This window comes from Monodelphis domestica, chromosome 1 (genome assembly GCF_027887165.1).
Source record: "Monodelphis domestica isolate mMonDom1 chromosome 1, mMonDom1.pri, whole genome shotgun sequence".
In the NCBI taxonomy this organism is placed as follows: domain Eukaryota; kingdom Metazoa; phylum Chordata; class Mammalia; order Didelphimorphia; family Didelphidae; genus Monodelphis; species Monodelphis domestica.
In genome coordinates this window covers 270,034,291-270,057,508 of record NC_077227.1, presented here as the reverse complement: position 1 = coordinate 270,057,508, position 23,218 = coordinate 270,034,291, and the positions used below count along the sequence as shown (strand labels likewise).

The following is a 23,218-nucleotide window of genomic DNA, read 5'->3' as shown; positions in this document are numbered from 1 at the left end:
TTTTATATCAATGGGCACGATATTATGGTTTTTGTTGGAAACTGTCTGTTACGACAAAACAGAAAAAATCTATCAGCAAAGAAAAAAAAATATTCCAGAGACTTACTACATTTCACTCCACAATACTGTGACACAGGTGAACCATTGTCCTTCTGATAATTTATAATATTAAATGTCTAGGATAGAGTCTATAATAGATCCATGTAATAGCAGATTCCAACTCATATGTGTGTGTGTGTGTATCATACATATTAATAAATAACCTTTTTTTTCAGTTAAATATTCTGTAAGTCAAAGTTGGAACACAAGCACTTGAAATTTCATCTAAAAATATAATATCTAGCATCATAAATAGAAAACTAAACATAAAAGGTTGGTATTTTAAAGTACTTACCAGGTCATCTAAGAGGGCTTGTTTATTCTTCCTTTTTAGAATTTGCTGCAGTTGTTCTTCCTTTTGTATAAAGAGTCGTCTTTGTTCATTTTCTTGACGTTCTACTTCTAAAGCTTCTTCCAATTCCTCCTGTTCGCGGGTCTAAAACAGTCACAACATTTATTTAACATGATGGGGACCCCCTACAAGTGCTGATCCCATATACCAAGTCTAACTTTTTAACACAGTATAATGTTGTTGACATTCTTAACAATTATGAAAAAGATTGGTCATGATGCTTTAAATAGGACAGTAATTTCTGCTTTTTTTGAACTCACTTTCTAGTCATAATCCACTACTCAAAAAAACCCTGAAAGACTCCTCAGAAAGCCTTTATAAAAACTGTGCCACAACCAGTCAGAGCAACAAAGCTAATGAGAGTTATATTCTACTTTGATTAATTTATTTCTTAGGACTTAAAAGTCATTTCACAAAAGGCACAAACACTTCAGCCTGGCTCAAAAAAGCCATGGATGCTTACCAACTACACTTACCAACTACACATATCTGCAGAACTCAGCAGGTCATTTGGGTCCCTTCCCAATCTGCCTACATGCCAAATCCCCAAGCCTTATCTCTTCTACAAGAAGCCTCACAGTCCCAGAGCTATCTCTATTCAATATGGAATGATGAAAGTAGGTTCCCTCTCTCTCCACTGTTCACATCCTTTTCCTATTTCAGAATTCAGACTCAAATCCTATCTTTTCTGTAAAGGTTTCCCTGGTTTGCTGGTCTTCAGCCTTCAGTATCACATCGGAATTCCTATGGCACTTAAGCACACCATTCATATGCTATTTACCACATAATACCTTGTGTTATTTGTCTTTATAGGCATATTCTATATCCCCAGCTGGCCTTTAAGTCCTTTGAGGGTAACAACTATATCTTGGACTTCTTTCTAAATTGCTTTGTTAACAGAGGTCCCTGCTAGAATACTCAATACTAGTTAATAGTAATAACAATAGAGAAACAGCAAGTTATACCACTTAAACATTTTCTGTCCATTTGAAATCTTATATTTGTATTGGGAAATCTAGCATTCCTCAGTAACAATTCAAAAGTAAATTAAATGATTTTTATTCTGTTTTAAATATTTTTAAATAGAGTATTGTAAATATATCTGTATATCTGTCATACTTTGTGAAGCATAAGAACTAACCTTTAATTACTACTAGTAAAATCCACCATTTAGTTAGTGACCATTAGCAGAGGTATGGCAAAGAAACTAGAGAAGATTTAGACTCTATTATTTTACCAAAATCACATCAAACAAACACTTATTTAGCATCTCCCAGATTTAAGGCACTCACTGTCAAATACTAGGGATAAATGACAAAAGACAAAAGTCATAGTCCTTAATCTCAAGAAGTTTGTTAATTGTATATAAGAAGTACATAAATAAGTATGAGACTAGATAAATAGATGCAAAGGAGAGATCCAAACAAAGGTCTTAAAGAAAATTTTAGGAAGGCAAAGGCACTAGCTGGGGGTGGGGATGGGAGTGGGGGGCAGCAATCAAGTAATATTTCCTGCAAGGGGATATCTTCATGAAAAAGGATATGGACCTTGAAAAACAAAATAAAGATTTCAACAAAAATGTGGAGGAAGTGCATTTCAAGCTTGAGGGATGGTCCACAAGTGCTTGAAGATAAAAATTAGTGAATAGTTAGTAGTTTGGCTTGATTTTTGAATACATAAAAGGAAATCGTTTGTCGAAAAGTTGAAAAGAAAGGCTGGAAACAAATTATAGAGAAACTTAAATGCCAGCCTACACCATTTACTTTTTGTCATATATAGGCAATTGGGAGCCACTGAAAATTTTTAAATACAGAAGTAACACAGTCATACTTGTATATAAAGAAGCTGTGTGATTGATGTTTTTAAGTCAGAAGACACAAGAACTGCTGGAGTAGGAATGCAGGTGAAAGCATATGATTTTATCACTAGTTTATTTGGGTATATATTTGGGGGTGGTTAGTTTTTAAATGAATAAAATGGAAATGTGTTTTGCGTGATAATACATGTATAACCCAGATTTAATTGCTTGCCAGTTCCAGGAGCAGGGAGGGAAGGAGAAAGGGAGACAATTTGGATCATATAACTTTAGAAAAGTTATGTGGAAATTTGTTTTTAAATTTAAAATAAATTTTTAAAAATAAAAATTGAGACAGAAGACACCCCACTAAAAGAAAAATCACTCAAAACATTATTACAATAATTTCAGCTACATTTCAATAAATGATAATGATCAATAAATGATCAATCAACTATCACTGAAAGGGCTTACAATGTGCCATGCACTGGGCTAGGAACTCAAATTACAAAAAAAAAGAAAGATGCATTTTGTTCTCCAGAACTTTTTTTACTAGGGCAAGATTTTGTGAACCTTAAAGGGGAAGAAAATGTACTTAAAAAAAAATCCTTCCCTTCCATCTAAGAATTAATACTATGTATTGGTTCCAAGGCAGAAGAGTGGTAAGGGCTAGGCAATGGGGCTTAAGTTAAGTGACTTGCCCAGGGTCATACAGCTAAGAAGTGTCTAGGGACAGATATGAATCTAAGACCTATCTATAAGTCTGGTATTCTATCCACTGGGGCACCTAGCTGCTCCCTGCTTCTTGTAATAGAACTGGTTTCCTTTGTAATCCCATCTATTTTAAAAGTATATTCTGAGGAGTCAATGGACTTTACCAGACTGTCAGAAGAATCTATGGCATAAAAAAATTTCTCAGGTAAGTAAATAAAAGTTCTATACAAAATACAAAGTGACTGGGACAAAAGGAAGCTAATCCATGGGGAATCAGAAAAGACCTTTTGAAAGAACCAGAAGTTCCAAAGGACAAAAGTGAGACACAAGATTATAAGAGTTTCACTGAAATTGGAACCATATTGAATAAATACTTAACTAATTAAATAGAAGAAGAGAGAAAATGTTCAAGCGATCCTACAGAATCAAAAGATATCTCTAAAAGAGTTGGGAAGGTTGAAAGTCCACAGGAGAGTCCAGATTTAGAAAAAGGCTTTAATAGAACCAAGGAACTTGCCTACCATATTAATATTCAATTTATTCAATAATTCTACTAGCAGAATAAAATTCTGAATTTATAATAATAGTCACCAGTTAAAAACAGGGCTCCCTTTACTAAAATTTATTTTACACTCAATTGCTGGGGGGAGGGGGGGTTGGAGAAGTAAAAGATAACTACATTATTCAAATTTTATTAGGAAAAATAAATCTATCCAGGTAACTCTCCCTACTCTCAATTTAAAGTTTCATTCCTCAATTACTATTTAAACTAATTCAGAAAGCTAAAAACAGGAAATGAAGTATGCCTTCACTAAGACTAGTTCAAAATTGGACTTTCTAACTCAATTTAATACACTACCAAACAGCAATATTTGTGGTTAATAATATGATTGAATCTAAAAGATATTCTTGTTGACAGAATCCTGAAAAGAATGATTGGCCCTTTGAGCCAGAAACCTTTTCCTCAGTAGTTTCTCTGTCATAATTGGGTTACTTTATTGCATGCCTAAATTCAGAACAGAGACTTATTAAAATAAAAAAATTAAACAAACCTTTGGCATAACTATTTTTTAAACACTGTCCTGTATTATTTTCACACAAAGACAGAATCAAAAAAATTTACTCCTTAAAGTTAGTGAAAGATATCAACCATTTGAAAAAGAACTACTGGTCCATACTTCCATAGTAACTATCTAAGGGCACCTCCCAATGATGACTTCTTTTTTGAAATTAGGGAACTCGTACCTCCATTTGAAATATACTACTCAGTTTATTTACTACATCAGTAAATCAAGCAGCCAGTACAATGGCAAGTATAATTCTGCACAGAGAACATGTAACAAATGGTTTTGACTTACTGACTGAGAATATTTAGATTTAGGTAATCTAAATGTAAAAACAAGAGATCTAAACATTCCAGAACAGAGATGGTTTCAAATGCCTCCATGGTATATTTCTAGAATATGATCTGTGACTCAAAAAATTGTAAATTTTATCTTAAGAGTTCCATATAGATATGTTGTAAATACAATGACTACTTTTAAAACATAACTATGCTAGACTTAGTTAACTCACTTGTAGTAACCAAAAAATCTGTTTTCTGATTTAAAACAATGGAAACAATATGGATATAGCACTTAACTGAAATTCTATTGAATAATGTACCTGACATGAAATAATTTTACATTTCAAGGTTAAGTAAAAAATTCTGAATTTGCTATTATACTGTATTATTTTTATATACGTACTCTAGTGGAAGAAAAATATATTTCTAGTCAAATTAAGGCTGGGTTTTTTTTAACAGGGGCAACTTAATTAGTGAATCTTCAACTTCTATTTAATGAAAATAAACCTAAGGAGGTGAGGTATGAAATGATTCCACTCCTTCAGAAGTAACAATGACTTAAGAAAGGACGGGTGAAACAATGGAGAGAGAACTGGTAAAGGAGAGAGAAGAACAAACGGAATTCTACTTCTAAGACACAAATTGTGTGTCCCAATATCACTAATATGGAAATACATTGGCATGACTGAACATATATAATAACCTTTCTCAAATTACTTACATTCTGAATGAGGGGAGAAGGCAGAGAAAGAGAGATTTTGGAACATAGTAAAATACAAATGTTAAAAATTATTTTTACATGCATTGGAAAAAATATTTTTAAAAAATAAAAAATAAACTTATGACTTTGAATAAACTGTTTTCATTCTCCAGAGGTTTGTTCCTTCATCTATAAAATGAAGGGCTTAACAAAATAGTTTTCTTCTAGATCTAAATCTATTAGCATACGCTTGAACAGGTCATACTATTATATTTAGAGCAAATTAAAAGTTATATATTAATTTTAAATAAATTCATTTAAACTAAAGAGAAATTCTTTCTCTGTCTCACTCAAATGAGATAATAAAGCAGAGCCAAGAAGGAAACAGTACCACAGTTAATATATAATTATGGTAATTGAATCATTGTATACATTATATGCCATCTTTTTTGCAAAATGCATTTTAAATATAGCTTATTGGCCCCATGATAAGTTGTTTAGATTAATTTTAAAAGAACAAAATGAATGATAAATATCTGGACCAAATTATGTCAGAGAAACCACTTATATTGAGAGGAAAAAGTAATTAGCAAAATAAGCTAACTTAAACTTAGCATACAAGTTTGTTTCTCTAGTTTTGTTATAATTCATTTTACCTTTTTATTAACAGAGTCTTTGTTTTCTTCATTTCTCTCTGGGGAGCTACATAAATGCCTGTGTCTGGAATTTTCTTTCCCTTTCAAATGAAAAAGCAACTATTCTCTCAGCATAAGAATGGAAGGTCTTTCATGGCTATTGTCCAAATAAGGGGGGGAGTGTATCTGTGTGTGTCTGTGTGTGTGTGTACATATACACTCTAGCAAAAGTAACATTTAACATAAAGATAAACTCAAGAATTCAGATCTTTAGAGAAAACATGCTTAACTATTATCACCAACAAAAGTGCTTGTCTTCATTACTATAACACACGTCCTTTACATCTAAGCTAAATCTGAAACTAAAATAATTTTGTTTTTGAAAGTCATTTAAAGAGCATCAACTTGAAGCATTGAATTCTATTTTTAAAAAGCAAAAAAAGGTACTAACTAACCAGTTTTAACTTGTTTTTCTGAATGACATCTTTGTTTTCCTTTTGGTACAGCTCCATTTTCTTTTTGGTATTGTCCAAATCCACATTATTGGTCAAGTTAAAAACTGCATCAGAAGAAACCACAATTGCATGAGAACATATTAATAAAATATATATACATATATATGTGGTGCTCACAAATACCATAATAACTGACAAGAACTACAACAATGTTTTTTAATTCCCTCAGCTTCAAATAGTGCCTGTTAGCTATATAAAAAACAAGAAGTCATATTGATTTTGTAATACTAGATTATTTTATAATTTTTTAAGTATATGGCAGCTGGGTAGTACAATAGATACACCTCTGTATTTAGAAGCAGGAAGACCTGTGTTCAAGTCCTGCCACAGACACTAGCTTTTATAAGTCACTTAATCCTGTTTGCCTCAGTTTCCTCATCTATAAAATGAGCTGAAGAAGGAAATGGCAAACTCTTCCAGTATCTTAGCCCCCCCCCCCAAAAAAAGAGGAAGTCACAAAGAGATGAATACAACTGAAAACTGACTAATCTTTAAACAATTTTTAAGGAATTGTCGGGGAGGGGGGTGGGGGAGAAGGGGATGGCGGTTATCCTTCTGTTCCAAGGTCACTGTGGGGCAGTAGTTCTCAAAGCGTGGTCCAGGACTACTGAGAGTCCATGAGATTAACACTTATTTCCATCATAATACTAAGAAATTTTCATTTCTAATAGGTAAATATCAATAGATATTACCCATAAAAAGAAATGCTGCCAACATCACTACTCATACTTTGGGGCCATTATTAATAACTAAATGTCATTAGCAAAACAAAGAGAAGTACTGCTCTGATGCAGACACAACTTGTTACAAGTGAAAATTCAGGATAAAGACTGAGAGGGGAGCTAACATTTGGCACAAAATAATGTAATTCTCACACTGACTGTTCTCAAAGTGAGAATGAGCAAGCCTGGGTAAACCTTAAGATTTTACATCACCTTGGTGGCCCAAAACTGGAAAACGAGGGGATGCCCATCAATTGGGGAATGGCTGAACAAACTGTGGTATATGTTGGTGATGGAATACTATTGTGCTCAAAGGAATAATAAAGTGGAGAAGTTCCATGGAGACTGGAACAACCTCCAGGAAGTGATGCAGAGCGAGAGGAGCAGAACCAGGAGAACATTGTACACAGAGACTAATACACTGTGGTATAATCGAACGTAATGGACTTCTCCATTAGGGGCGGTGTAATGTCCCTGAACAACTTTCAGGGATCCAGGAGAAAAAAAACACCATTCATAAGCAAAGGATAAACTATGGGAGTGGAAACACCGAGAAAAAGCAACTGCCTGAATACAGAGGTTGAGGGGACATGACAGAGGATAGACTTTAAATGAACACTCTAATGCAAATACTATCAACAAAGCAATGGGTTCAAATCAAGAAAACATCTAATGCCCAGTGGACTTACGCGACGGCTATGGGGGGTGGGGGGGAGGAAAAGAAAATGATCTATGTCTTTAACGAATAATGCTTGGAAATGATCAAATAAAATATATTTAAAAAAAAAAAAGATTTTACATCACCTGAGAAAATGGAACAGATTTGGTAGATGGTTAAAATTATTTATTTTACATATTTTATGACTATTTTTCCAATTGCTAATCATATATAACTGAATTTGTGTGTGTTGAATTCAAATAAAACAAGGTCCACTATATAAGCAGCAGTTATATAGACTGTGCTATGCTGATAAAATTACCTGATTTATTTTCTTAATAGGCATACATTTTATGAATAAGCATCAAATAACAATGTACCAAATAGAATATGATAAAACTGCCCAAAATAATAACAGCTCATCTGAGTTAAGGGGATAAACTATCTTTTAAAATTACAAGATCTGTTATGTTAGAATAACCACATAACAAACTGCATTCACAACAGAATTTAGTTTCATAATTATTTGAAAATAATCCTTTAAATTAACAACCAAGGTAGCTTATTTTTATATAGATATCTATTATAGTTGTTGCTGGGTCCTTTCAGTTGTGTCCAACTTTTTGTGAACCCAGTTGGGGTTTTCTTTTAACTGGAGCAGTTTGCCATTTCCTTCACCAATTCATTTTATAGATGAGAAACTGAGGCAAAAGGGTTAAAGTGATTTGCCCAGGGTTACACAGTAAGTACTTGAGGGCAGATTTGAATTTAGGGAGATGAGTCTTCCTGATTCTAAGCCAGTGTTCTATCCATCATGCCACCTTGCTCTCCTAGTTACAGAGTAAAATTGATTTCATCAAAAATTTGTTCATTGAGTTCTTAACTCTCTTCTGAATTAAAAACATATATTAAAATGCCTAAAATATTAATAATGTCTGTACTACGTCTTCATGCTTTATGCTTAGGGGAAAAAACATTTATTTTGTGTTCAATTTCTTTCCTTTTGTACTCACTAAAAAAATCACAATTTAATTGTGAAAACTAATACAATAATAAATTATTTTTATTTTAACTAAAACACAAGACATAACTATCCACAGAAAATATAGGTCATAAACATAAAACAAAAACAGAGACAGGACTTGTGATATGACAGATATAGGGAACTCTAAATTGCGGAACTCCCTCTACCAAAACAATGCAAATCAGCACCAGAATTTTCTGCAACTCAGTCTTAAGAGAGTTCTCTAGAGCACTAAAGGGTTAAGTGACTTGCCCAGTTAGTGACATGACTAGAACCCAGATCTCCTTGGCTTTGAGGCCAGCTCTCTAGCTTCTAAGCCAAAGTTGTTATTTCCAAACACAAAAATATCTAAATTCAATTCAATTGTAAAAATATTTAAAGTGTCAAATGTATCCAGGGCATTGTACAGTGACAAGAAGAATGCACAGGTTAGAAAAGAGGCAGCTCCTGCCTAAAGGAATTTACAGTTTAGAAGGAAATTATGACATACATAAATAATTACCATACAAAATAATACATGAACATAAAAGGAAACGAGTAAAGTACTACATGAGATCTGAAGGGAAATTGCTCCCTCCAGAGAGATAAATAAAAGCTTATAGAGAACCTCATGGAATTGAACTTTAAAGGCTTCATTCCATTCCAGAAGTTGGGCAATAAAATAGAGGAGATAAAAAACAGAAGCTTAAAGGGGTAACTATTAAAAATAACAGCAACAACAATAGTATTCATATAATACTTATAGATTTACAAAGAGATTTATAAATATCTTATTTTATTCTCACAACAACCCTGGGAAGTAGGTATTGCTATCACCCCCATTTTCTAGATGAAGAAACTAAAGCAGACAGAAGCTAATCAACTTATTGAGGGTCATGTGGTAAATAAAGTATTTGAAGCTATATTTGAACTCAGGTCTTCCTGAATCAAATTCCAGCTCTCTATCCATTATACTACCTAGCTGCCTCTAAAGTAATATATAAAGGAAATTTGTTTTTGTTTCCTTTCCTCAGGGCTGTGGAGATCTTGGAATGTGTATAGGCAGAAGGAAAAGATCAATGGAATGGAAGTGATTTCTTCAGAAAACTAACAGAGAAGGATGAAATTAATGACACAGTTAAGGGATATCACCTTAGCAAGAACTAGCTATACATCTTTTTAAATAGGGGAAAGGACAGAGATGTGACAATATTGAGAAGTTCAGACAAATGACCACTCTTGAATTGTCTCATTCAGAGAACTTTTGAGGGCTTGAAGAACAAAGAAAGGATTTGGACCAATCACTGTGAAGATGGTTATAGATAATACCTACTCAGTAAAAAGTACAAAATGAAAACATGTGTGGGAATGGGAAGACATAGAAATGCCTAAGTCCAAGTGTCACCTATGATACAAAACTGATTTTGAGACCTCAGACAAATCAGTGAACCTCTCAATGCTCTAGCAATCTTTAAGGCTTGAAATTGGAAAAGAGATGCTTCTATCCTGACCACTCAAGCATCTCAACAAGAATTTCTTCCATCAAATAAATCATGTCTAGTTTGAAAATATGAACAAAAACATCAAAGCAAATAATTAAATATTAAAATAAATCTTTCATTCAATGAATTAGAATAAAACATAATAACCCTGAAATAGAAGATATAGAAATTACTGTGGCCACCATTTCTTTCTCTTTTTATTTTCTGCTGGTTAATTTTATTAACATACCTTTAGATAACTACTGAAAGATAAAAAAAATATTTTATTTTCTGAAAGATCTAGTGGCGTAATATAAAATAGCAGTTTTCAAAACTCTTATTTAGATAAATCTTACATTTGCAGTCATAACTTTTGAAGCTTTTTTGACATTTTAAAAATGAATGTGTTCTCTGCGTATAATGATACCACAAAAAGTGATCTAGTAATTATGAAATAAAGGACAAACCTTTGAGAAAATCTCTGGAGACAAAAGGTATAAGAATGTTCATGAGGTGGCTAGCATAACCATAGCAAAAAAGGGGTACTAGAGAGAAAAGTGCCTGATAAAGGCTGTTAAAAAAAAAAAAGCTGTGTTTCTACTTGGGAACCAGATAATTTATGGAAAATTAGTATTGTCAGTCTTGTTTATAAATTGATGTGAATAGCAAAGTAAAGGAAGTTGAAAAACCAAGTACCCACTGGGAATCTTAAATGCTTCAACAATAACCTCATTCTCCCATTTCACAATACTGGTATAGATATAAACTATAACAGATCTTAGCTGTCAAGAACAGTAATAATTCAGAGAGCTCATTAGCATTATGAGGGTGGTATCCAGGGCTAATTCATGGGTTTGATTTTGTACAAAAATAGACCTAGAAAACTGTTTTGCTAAAGAATGCCTAAGATTAGTTGGGTACTCCTTAGCATACTTCCCTATAAGAGTTCAGTTTATGGGTCCACTGATAGAATTATTGGATGTTTCAGTTAGGCATACATCACAAATTCCTCAACTTTCAAAATGGTGACGGGAGAAATGCCAAGAAAACTAAAGGATTATCCTTAGCTGAAACTGTATTATCAGTATTTTCTATATAGTCCTCTGCATGTGGTAGCTGCTAAATAAAAATATTTCTTGAATTTGTTGAATGATACTATCAATGCAAAAAAGCATTTATTGTCCATTGTATATGTAATATAGTTAAGGAAGTTGTGACTTAAATATGCGTTTTAAACTAAAACATAGGTTACCCAAAAGTTCTGGAATGGTATGAAAGAAGTAAACATTTAAAATAACTTTATATGCTTCAACTGATGTATAATAACTGTATATCAAGAAAGCAAACCTGAGTTTTTAAAATACAAAGGACATGAAATAGGCAAAATTGCTTCATTTCTGATCAAATAATTCATTGAAATATACAGTAAAGAGCATAATATAACTAAATTCTGAATGGAAAAATCAGTTATAACTTCATAAGTATGACAATCAAAATTAAAGTATCGAGTCCTAAAATAGCAAATGGAAAAAAAATTGTAAAAAAGAGAAATTAGCAAATGTCACCAATAAGTGACCCCTACATACCAAAGGAAATTATACAAAATTATACATTATGCAAAGACCTTTAGTCACAACATGAGTTGCTAAAAAATATTAAGGAATCTTTAGCTATAAAGATCAGACTTTTTGTTAAAATAATAATATGAAAGGTCATAAAGAATATAGCTCTTCCACATACACCATACCAAAAATCTAAAAAGGGGACCTGGTAAAAATCTAAAAAGGACACAAGGAGGTAGAAGAGGAGAGACAGCCTTGCTATGTAACAAAATTCAAATCTAGAACCTGAAGTTGGAGACACCAAACACAATGAAGAAAAGCAATTATTTAAGAAAAACCCAAAAGGCAAACCCAGAAGAGATTAAGTCCATAAAAAGGACAACTAGATACTCAAAGGAAAAAGAAAAAAAAAATCCATGGTTTGGTCAAAAGGACTGGAATTCAAGAATTCCCCTAACAGAGTAAGGTTCATGACTTTCTGTTCTAAGCTAGACTTGAAGTGAGCCTTCCAGGCTCCCAGTACTACTAGAGTACCTATAAAAAGCAAAACAAATTACTGTTTGGGTTTTTTTTTTTATGACATCAGAATTGAAATTAGAAATCTGAAATTAAAAATTAGGAGAAGAAAAAAAGGCTTAGAATAGAAAATGAAAAACCTGACTCAAGCAGAGGAATCCTTGAAAAATAAAAATTAGCAAACAGAACTTGATGATTCCAAAAGACAACAAGAAACAGAAGACTACAAATCGAAACAAGTGAAGGAAAAAAAAGACAATGAAAAAGTATTTATCTAAAACCAGGAACCTGGAAAAAACAACTTGGCTAAGAGATAATTTAAGCATCATCAAAATCCGTAAAAACCACATATTTGAAAAAATTACAAAATAAAATCATTAAGATCTCCAAGAATTATGGAATGAGGGGGCAGCTGGGTAGCTCAGTGGATTGAGAACCAGGCCCAGAGACGGGAGGTCCTAGATTCAAATCTGGCCTCAGCCACTTCCTAGCTGTGTGACCCTGGGCAAGTCACTTGACCCCCATTGCCTAGCCCTTACCACTCTTCCGCCTTGGAGCCAATACACAGTATTAACTTCAAGACGGAAGGTAAGGGTTAAAAAAAAAAAGAATTATGGAATGAAGTGAAAATTGAATATAGTTAGGGAATTTCTTGAAACCACAAAATGAAAATACCCAAAATTCAGGGCTTCTGGGTCCACAAAAAGAAACTGCAAGTAGCCAGAAAGAAAGAGTTTAAGTACTAAGGAACCAGGTCAAGATCACATAAGACTATGCAGCAATTACTATAAAGGAAGGAAAATCTGGGAATATGATTTTCAAAAGGCAAAAAAAAGTCATCTTACAACATAAAATAATTTGACTCCATGTACAAGTTCTAGTTCTACAACTTATTAATTGTGGGATCTTGCTGCTTGACCTAGTCAAGCCTTAATTTTTTCATCTCTTAAAAGGGAATAATAATAATTACAATATGTATTGCACATGTCTGCTTTATAAGTCAAATGCGATAACGCATATGAAAGTTCTAAAGAACTATGTTGTTCCACTTAACTCTAGTTAACTAAATTTTCTTAAGTTTTTTACTTACTTTCTTTACTTCTACATTTATACTAACATCAGATTAATTATGTTAATTTTAAAAAGTGACATGCATTTTGGGTGCATATGGCATTTTGATCAATTTGTCTTTCTAACTATCTGATAAAATGAAGAATACATAAATACTGTCCCTTTCTTGTGATGACTGTTTTGATTCAACTAGTCAGGTCAAAAAAGATAAGATTCAAAGTTTCTCTCTAAACTCTGGTTTTCTGTGTAATAACATAAAAATTCTGCTATTGTGAAATACAACAGTAGTTGCCTGAGAGTCATTTTAAACAACAGGCTTGTCACTGAGAGAATAAGGACAATAGATTTAACTTCTATAGGCTTCAGTTTCATTATCTATATAGACTCTTGCTTCCATTTTTTTTTAACCCTTACCTTCCATGTTAGTATTGGTTCTAAGGTAGAAGAGTTGTAAGGGCAAGGCAATGAGGGTTAAGTGATTTGCCCAAGATCACACAGATAAGAAGTATCTGTGGACAAATTTGAGCCCAGGACCCTCTGCCTCTAGGCCTGTCTGCCTGAGCTACCTAATTGCCTCCAAGTCCTTCCAATTCTGATCTAAATTGTGATTCTATTACTCTAGAAATAAGGATTTCAATATTTTTTTCTTTTATTTAATCTTCTCTAGTAACATCAGGGTTGCTAGAGAGCACAATGGATAGGCTGGAATCAGAAAGATCGGAGTTAAAATCTGGTCACACCAACTGTGTGACCCTGGGCAAGTCAATTAACTCTGTCTCAATCTCCTCATCTGGAAAATGAGCTAGAGTAGGAAATGGCAAACCATTTCAGTACCTTTGCCAAAAAAATCCCAAAATATGATCAGGAGGAATAAAATATGACTAAAAAATAACATAACATCAACACTGCAGAAAAGATCTTCCCTTAGCAGTTCTAAAGGAACACTTCCTCCATTTATCATGCTAGTAGATAAAATGTTTAATACTTAAGTATACACTCCCCTAAACTTGATAAACATGATTAAAATGCAAGGAAAAAGTAATTAAATAAACAGTAGCTACCACAACAAATCCTGTTAAAGAATTACAGAGATGTTCTCCTAGACATCTGAAACATTTTAAAAGCATACAATCTCTCAAGGGCATATCACATCAAAAATGCAAGCATTAAAACATACCAATTTCTTCAACTTCTTCCAGGAAATCATTATATTCCCTTAGACTAGGGAAGTCCTCTTCTCTTTTGTTATATCTTTAAGCGAAGAAAAAAACAAGTTATTACATCACCAGCTTTCTGGTTCATCAGGCTGTTTTTTTTCTTAGTTCTTATGCTATTCAAAGACAAAGAATTGTTTTTTTATTTGCATACAAGAGTATATCTTCTCCTTTACCCTTTGTTTCAGATTGAAAAATTACATGAAGGTGTTAGCTTAATCAACTTCTCAGACAAATGAGACAAGAAGCAAAGAGTACAGCATAGCACAGAAAATACATTTTAATATTTAAGAGAAAGAAAAATCTTGGGTTAAAGGGGTAGAGGTAAATAATAACAGAATTGTTTAAAAGGCACTGGATTTAAAATTACAAAAACAGTTTAATCTGACCTCCAATCTTACTTATAATTCTAGGCTAGCCACTTAAAAACTCTAAAAATGTTGAGTCTCCATGTACTTATGGGTAGATAGAGATAACAATATTTGCCCTTCCTTTCCTACAAGGCTGTGATGAAGATCAAATGAGTAATATTTGTGAAAGTATTTTGTAGACTATTAAGTTCTATATAAACAAATGTAAAATATTAAGAATGAAGTAAATTTATTCTTTGGGAAATGTATTCTAAAGGAATAGCAACTCTCTCCCTTCACAGGGACAAACTATAGAGTTTGTTTTAAATAAAGGAATAGAAAATGCTATTATCGTATTTTTGACTAAGGGAGGAGGTGGGAATCTTTGATAAAGAATTAAACTATATGGTGGAAACTAGACTAAAAGCTCCAATAAGGCAGTGATGATGCTGCATCCCATTTAGCATCACCTAAAGCACCTAATATAGCAATTAATATATAGTAAGTATTCAATTTATGTTTGTGGAATAAAGGATAAGATAAGGCCTAGACTTGTGACCGGTATAAGGAATTTCCACAAATAAGCAAACTCCCTCTACCAATGAAAGTCAGCACCTTCTTCTAAGTCTTTAAGAATTGCCTAGAGCACTAGGATTCATTCATTGCCCTGAACAATTCTGAGGGACTTATGAGAAAGAACACTATTCATATCCAGAGAAAGAACTGTGGGAGTAGAAACACAGAAGAAAAACATATGATTGATCACATGGGTCGATGGGGATATGATTAGGAATGTAGACTCTAAGTGATCACACTGGTGCAAATGTTAATAATACAGAAATAGGTCTTAATCATGGCACATGGGGGGGAAGGGGAGGCATGAATCATGTAACCATAGAAAAATACTCTAAATTAATTAATTAATTAAAAGTTTTCAGTTCAGATAAATAAATAAGTAAAAAATAAAAAGCATTCATTGTCCTGGGACACAATACCAGGATATGTTAGAAGCACAGTCTGAACTGAGTCTTCCTAGCTCACAGACAGCTCACTAGACAGTATGCCATACTGTGTATCATGAGTGAATGAACTGCTAGCAGTTAGTACCTAATTAGTATCGAGTGCCCAAACTGGTCTAACTGCCGCACAGCTGCCAAAGTGGTAGTTCTAACACACAAGTCTAACCATTTCACTTTCCTGCTCAAAAAACTACAGAGGATCCTTATAGTCACTGGAATAAAAATTGTAATGCTTTGTTTGGCATTTAAAATCCTTTACAATCTGGCATCTGCCTGATAGTTTATATAATACAATGAAAATATACCAAATTTAAAAAGCATGAGTTTTCTCTTCTAATCACAAATAGCTTAATATCACAAAGAAAATGGATTGTTTTCTTTAAAATAAAAGTTGATGTTTTTGTGTTGTTGCTTTACTGTTTTTTTGTTTTTAAGTAAAATTTACAGTGACCTCATCAGCTCCCCTGGATTATAACTGTCATTCTTATACAGCTCCAGGGAACAGTGGAGTCCTTGGAGTCAGAAAGGCCTGGGTTCAAATTCAGTCTCAGACATATAGTAGCTTTGTTACCCTAGAAGACTCATTTAACCTTGGTAAGCTTCAGTTTTCTCAACTGTAAAATAAGAATAAAGACAGTACTTATCTCCCAGGCTGGGAGATAATTTTGTGAGAACAAAATTAGATATTTTTCAAGTGCTTTGAAAACCTTAATGCACTTTATAAATGCTGCTGCTGCTGCTGTTGTTGTTATAATGCTGACTCCCAATCTATATATAATTCAATCTGATTTTCTCTTCTAAGCTTCTATGCTTCATCACCAATTGTTTATTGGATATTTAAACTGGCCATCCCAGGGGCATTTCAACTCAATATGTCTGAAAACAGTACTCATCTTCTTTCCCTCTCACATTTCCTGCCTTTCAAACTCTTCTTTGTCAAATTCTTCTAATCCATTATTAGTCTCTAGTTTTGTAGGCTTTTCATTATTATTATTATTATCCTTGACTCTTTATTCTCCTTCATTCTACATAACCAATCAGTTGCTAAATCTTGTCATTTCTAACTCCATAATCTTTGTTCTCTATAAATAGAATTACCACTTTAGTTTAGACCAGTGGTTCTCAACCTTTTTAATGCTGTGACCCTGCAATACAGTTCCTCATGTTGCAGGGACCCCAAACCAAAAATTATTTTGGTGGCTACTTCAAAACTGTAATTTTGCTACAGTTAAGATTTGGAATGTAAATACCTGATATGTATTATGTATTCTCATTGCTACAAATTGAGAGGTTGAGAACCGCTGGTTTAGACTGATCAGCTCTTATCCTAAAAACTGTAACAGTCTGATTGATCACCTTTACTCAAGAATATCACCGTCTGATTCATCCTGCACAAAGGCCAAAGCAATTTTCCTTAAGTGAAAATCTAATCATGTTACTCCCTATCACAGGCTTCCTATTGCCTCTAGAATAAAATATAAACTCTTCTGTTTAGCTTTTAAAGATCTTCACAATCGTTCCCCAACTATTTTTTCAGGCTCATTAGACATTATTACCTCCTACATACTTCTTGGCAAACACCACATTGGCCTCTCTGTTGTTCCTCACATAGGACACTCTATCTTCTTTCTTCATGCCTTTATACTGGCAAATGGTTATAATGCACTCCCAAACCTGGAATACAATCTGTCCTCACTTCTACTCCATAGAATCCCATAGTTCGGACTAAGTTGGCAAAAACCAAATACTAGTTAAAGAACCTTTGCAAACTACCCTGTACTTAACTACTTTATGTTTGTTCCACATATGTTTATAAGTATTTGTTGTCTCCCTCTTAAACTGTAAACTCCTTGCTAATAGGGACAGTATAATTAGATGCATTTTTATCACTAAGGTCTAACACATAGAAGACATTTAATAAGTACTTTTTGATTATCATCTGCACAAAACAAAAAATTACAGGATTTTTTAAAACCTTTGCAATGAAGTCTTATTTCTACTTAACAGAAATGTGACTGATCCTTATTCTTCAAAGGTTGTCTTCTGTACAGTTCATGATGGCACTCTTTTTAAATCTGAGTGATTAAATACCTTATAAGAGATATCAATAATAGTTTTCAGTCAAACTTAGTTTTGGAAATAACAATACTTACATCTTTAGCACTTTTTTCCGAATCTCAACTTCCTTATCAACAATAGGGTCTTCAAATAGTTGTACTCTAAAGTTACTCTTCCGAAGAGGGGTGCCACATTCAGGACAATTTCCAGCTCCTCTAACAAAGAGTAGTTCCACACAACTTTCACACCTGTGAGAAAGGGGGGAAAAAATGCATCATTTAAGTCAGTGAAGTGAATGTTCACAACTTCAGTTGTGAAATTTCTTTGAAATTTGACAAAATTTACTTCAGACACTAAATTAATTTAGTAAACTTTTCATATATATTTTGAATAATTACCTGGTAAAGAAAGGAAGAGGTCAAATGAGAGAACTATCTAGAAGCAATGACAGAATAGACAATAAAGAATAAAAGAGTTAATTTGTATTTTAAGTCACTTTTAAAGCACCTAAAAAATACCAGATTCTGACGTAGCACAGTACAAAGAACACTTGTGCTGAAGTCAAACGAAATAGGACAGTCAAATAGAAACCCTTAGAAGTAACCCAGCCATCTGAGATCATTAACACCAAATACTGGGTCTTAGAAGAGATAAAAACTATTTGCTTAATGCTGATGGAGATGTAGTAAGCTGAAGTACTTTATAGCTGATACAATGTCCACTTACATCAATCCTAGTGAAGAAGGCATATAGTACCTGGAAGCTTAAAGAAGCTACAAGAACCTAAAAATTATCTCACTAGTGGCTGGCTATGTACATTGCTGACTTCAACAACACAGTAGAACCTACAACCTCTGAGCGGCACAGATTCTACTTGTTGACCTCACTGTTGCCTTTTTATCTATTGGGCTAGACAGAAGCAAGTTGTTTTTACCTAGGAAGAGTCCTACATACCTTCACTTCATTTACATAAGTTACTTTCAACAATTTGGTAGACAGAATCTAAAACAAAAGCCCCAATACAGTGAAGACATGTTGCCCGCTGCGGATACATGTCTTAGAGCTCACTATTCATAAGGACCAACCAAGTCAAGCAGAGTCTTTGGCAGGCACCAAAGAGAAGAGGTCAGATTAAACAATTAAGTCTTCTAGAGTCAAAGTTTACCAGAATTAACACTCATTCTATAACACTTTTGAAAAGCAATTACTGTAAAACCTAGGTGCCTTTTTGAATACAGCCCTAGACTAAAAGTCAAGAAGACCTGAGTTTGAATACTATCTGAAATATTTACTACTTGCATGACTTGGGTAATTCTGTTAACTTCTCCAGGCTCAATTTCTTAAACTTTAAAATGAGGATAATAATACATCTCCTTTACAGGCTTAATGAGATAACACATATGAAGTGCTTTGCAAACTATCAAAATCATGTTTTTAGAAATGTTAGCTGTAATGAAAAAAGAATCACCATAATATTTCTAAAAAGGCACAGAAGGAAAGAGAAAAAGGCTTAGTAGGAGATAGACAAGCAAGAAAAGCTTAAAATTTACCAGTTGAATTTTCTTTTTAAATACAAGCTATTCCATATTTATGACTTTGTGCATAATCCTCTATTCTATTATTCATGCATATGGAAAGGTTGATGCTTGTTGATGTCTGTGAAGTTAAGAGTAAGAAAAAACTTGTTTAAAAAAACTTTAGTTATTTGCTAGTTTGGGGACCCTCTTCCTACTGAACAGATAATTAAGTCATATAATCACTCTTTTTTTCATAGTTTTCTATTATGTGTTGGGTGATGCAAGATAGCTCCTCTAACAAAATAGATAAAGTATGGAGGATTCCTGTTTAACAGAAATGGTATTTCCAAGACTGAACTCAAGCAGGTATCAAAAATGTTACCAACCTTTGAGAATAGGACATATCTAAAGCCAAAGGCTCAATTCCCACTCCGAAAACTTGCCTTCTCTGCCAGACTAGTAGACCCCTCAAAACAAGGACCTATCTTCTAAGGACTGATATTTTGCCTGTGATTCATTAATTACTATGCCCACTAAAAGAAGAATATTACATTGGAACATGATGACTATTATTCTGGACATTGAGATCACTCTGAAGGATGGCAATCATGCTAAGTCTTCATGGGCTGAATTGTAAACTACAGGGCTGGTATGTAAGAAAGTCCTGAGGAATGAAGTAAGAACTTCATCAGTCAATTAACAAATGTTTATTTAGCACTTATTAAGTGCCAGATACTGTGTCAGGTAATGGGGATACAAATAGAATTGAATAATCTTACCCAAAATAATCTTATATTCTAAAAGGGGAAAAAACAAATATATAAAATTATATGCAACATAAATATAAAGTAAATAAACACAGATATATATACAAACTAAGTAAACATATAAGGTAATTTGAGAGGGCGTCACAAGCAGCTAAGAGAATTATAAAACACTTAAAAGAAGAGAAAGACTATGTGGCAGAAGTAAGGAGTGCATTCTGAGCATATGAGATAGACATTACTAAGGCATGAAAACAAGAGATGGACTGTCAAGTGTGAGAAAGACAGAGATGGCTTGTTTTGCTTGACCACAGAGTTCAGGAAGAGGAATAATAATAACCAAGGAGAAGAGAAAGATAGGTAGTGTCACAAGGACACATGATGAAACACATTACTCATCTCCTGAGAAAAAGGTGATAGACTAGGGATATGGATTACGACACATACTTTTTCAGTAGGGCCAATGTAGGAATTAATTTTGCTTGACTATACACATTTGCAACAGGGTTTGTTAACTAAAATAAATTAAATTAAATTGAAACAATATAGGGCAATAAAAGTTTAAAAGAAGAATTTATATTTTTATTCTAGAGAATTCTTGGGCAGTGGCCATGAACAGGAACAGTACTAGACAATCAAAGGCTCCTCCCCCTTTGGAGTCAATAACAATGGAGAATTTTTGTTAATATTTCTTCCCCATGTAGAGTTATTTATGAACATGTCAGTGTCCTTCCAAGACATAATACCACTCAAATGTACAATCGAGTTGATCCTCTAACAGAATAGCAAAGACTGATCTATCACCAATTCAGATATGACAACTATGATACCATGCTGGCATTGGGTCAAAATGATCTCCTTAAGGATTAAGCAGCTACTTCTATTCAGTGGTATTATTCATATCAAACAGAGAGAACACCTTTGAAAAAAACAGTACAATATGATCATGCATGCCTGCCTCAATTATGAAATTTATTATGTTAGCCCTCTTCTCTCATCTTAGTGTAATAGGTTTGCCTTTAATGCAAATGATATTTATTTAGTATATACTATATAGATTATATAATAAATAAGTCCTTGGAAGTCACCATCAAAGCTCCTGCTGAATATAATCTTCTTCCTTATGGAACTGCCTGCACCACTGCCTCTGATCAGGATACTCATTTTACTTTAAAGGAGATCTAAGATCAATTCAGTAACCATCATCTCTTATAGGTTTTCTGCTTCCTATACCACCTTTAGATCACTGGCATTATTGTCAATGGAATGAACTCTTTAATCTACAGCTTTTTCATCACACCCTAACCACTGAGGTTGTATCCAAAATGAATTAACAAAACCTTCAGAAGGGGGAAGTTTCTCTAGTCCAGCTATTTCTTAGATACAACCTTAAAGAATGCTATTCTAATAAGGACAAATTGCTTTTAGACATTGTCCTGAAATATGCCCCTATATAAACATTCCTGTTCCATTCTCTGAAAGGAGTCATCTGCACCTCAAGGTCCCTGCCCCCTCAGAATGATGCATATATTCCAGGGGGGGAAAAAACCCTTCTGTCTCCCTCAATTGCCAACTTTCTTTCCTTCATCATGTTTGTACGACTCCTTCCGTGGAACGGAAAGGGAAGCAAGGAGTAGAACTGTTAGGTTTATTTTGCTTTCTAATTATATAGGAGAGGTTAAACGGCCTCTGAATAACCATGGAAAGTTATGGATGAAAGATGATGCCTTAATATATTTGTTCAGAATCCTAAGTGCCTAGATAAAGGTGAGGGAGTTTTCACTCAGTCTCACTGAAGGGGCAACTTATCAACAGAAGCCTCCAAAGAGGATGACAGATCTATATGGTTCGCCAAAGAACATTATTTGGGTGGTTATAAGGAGAAAATCTCAAATTAACTCAGGACCAAAGATAAGCTGCATTCAGGTTTATAATTTATTATATATATCTTACTACTATTCATTACCACTTCACTTTAGGAGAGCAACTATTAATTGCAAAGATTTTTGTGTCTTCATCCCTTGCATAGATTCCCAGAGATCAAATCAGTCATTACCAACTGGTCATTCTTTAAAATAGGCTTGGCCAGTAGGCAGCTAGATGACTCGGAGCCAGGCCTAGAAATAGGAGGTCCTGAGTTCAAATGAGTCTTTAGACATTTCCTAGCTGTGTGACCCTGGGCAAGTCACTTGGACCCCTCTGCTTGTTCCTTGTTATTCTGCTGCCTTGTAAGCAATGCACAATCTTGATTCTTAGACGGAAGATACAGGTTTAAAAAAAAGAAGAAGAAGAAAATGGTTAGGCTTGGATTTTCTGTTAGCAAAGAAGGGAAAGTTTTCTATCCCTAAAGAGACTGAGTGATGTACCCAAATGATGTTTTCCCTAAGAATATCAACCACTTGAGTATCTACCACTGGGACAGATTCTTTTTTTTTTTTTTAAACCCTTAACTTCTGTCTTGGAGTCAATACTGTGTATTGACTCCAAGGCAGAAGAGTGGTAAGGGCTAGGCAATGGGGGTCAAGTGACTTGCCCAGGGTCAAACAGCTGGGATGGGACAGATTCTTAATAGATTCTTGGGAAACAGTCTTCACAGTCTTTCTGAAGAGCCAATAGAGGTAGAAAGATATAAACAACACCTTGACTCACTGATCTAGGTTTCCTCCATTATCAGTCATCTTGATATTATACTCTTTCATTGGGACCACCTATGACGTATGTATGACCCTTCTGACCAAAAAAAACCCACGGAGGGATGAGGGAGAAGGTTAAAGGGGAGATATGTCCAACTGAACCAATGCCATATTTATGCTAATTATTCTTTACTTACACACTGTTTGTTCATTGTTGTGTGGTCTATGAGTATATCATTTCCTTCCAGTCCCAAATCTGAATACCAGCAAAGCTCTAAGTCAGGCCTGGCCCTGAACACTGTGTGTGACAAAAACATAGTCTCTTAACATCCCTGAGCCTCAGGCTAGGCTAAATGCTTCTAAAGTTCTTTCTTGCTTTAGATCTATGAATACCTCAAAGAAGTTATGTACCATAAGTGATACATATAACATTTTTTTAAAGGGAGCATGGGGTAACAGGACTTGGAGGGAAGAGCCTAGCAAAGAATCAAAAAA

General features: G+C 33.9%; 1 protein-coding gene across 3 annotated transcripts in view; it reads right to left on the bottom strand.

Moving 5' to 3' along the window:
- Positions 1-23,218, bottom strand: part of MNAT1 (MNAT1 component of CDK activating kinase) — a 284,646-nt gene that overhangs the window by 188,344 nt on the left and 73,084 nt on the right. For all 3 annotated transcript variants that reach the window (XM_001377477.4, XM_056810856.1, XM_056810857.1), the window contains exons 2-5: positions 17,905-18,057; positions 14,346-14,419; positions 6,096-6,199; positions 395-535 (exon numbers count right to left, since the gene is read on the bottom strand). In XM_001377477.4, coding sequence (XP_001377514.1) covers positions 395-535; positions 6,096-6,199; positions 14,346-14,419; positions 17,905-18,057 — 472 coding nt within the window. The remainder of the gene's footprint in view (positions 1-394; positions 536-6,095; positions 6,200-14,345; positions 14,420-17,904; positions 18,058-23,218) is intronic.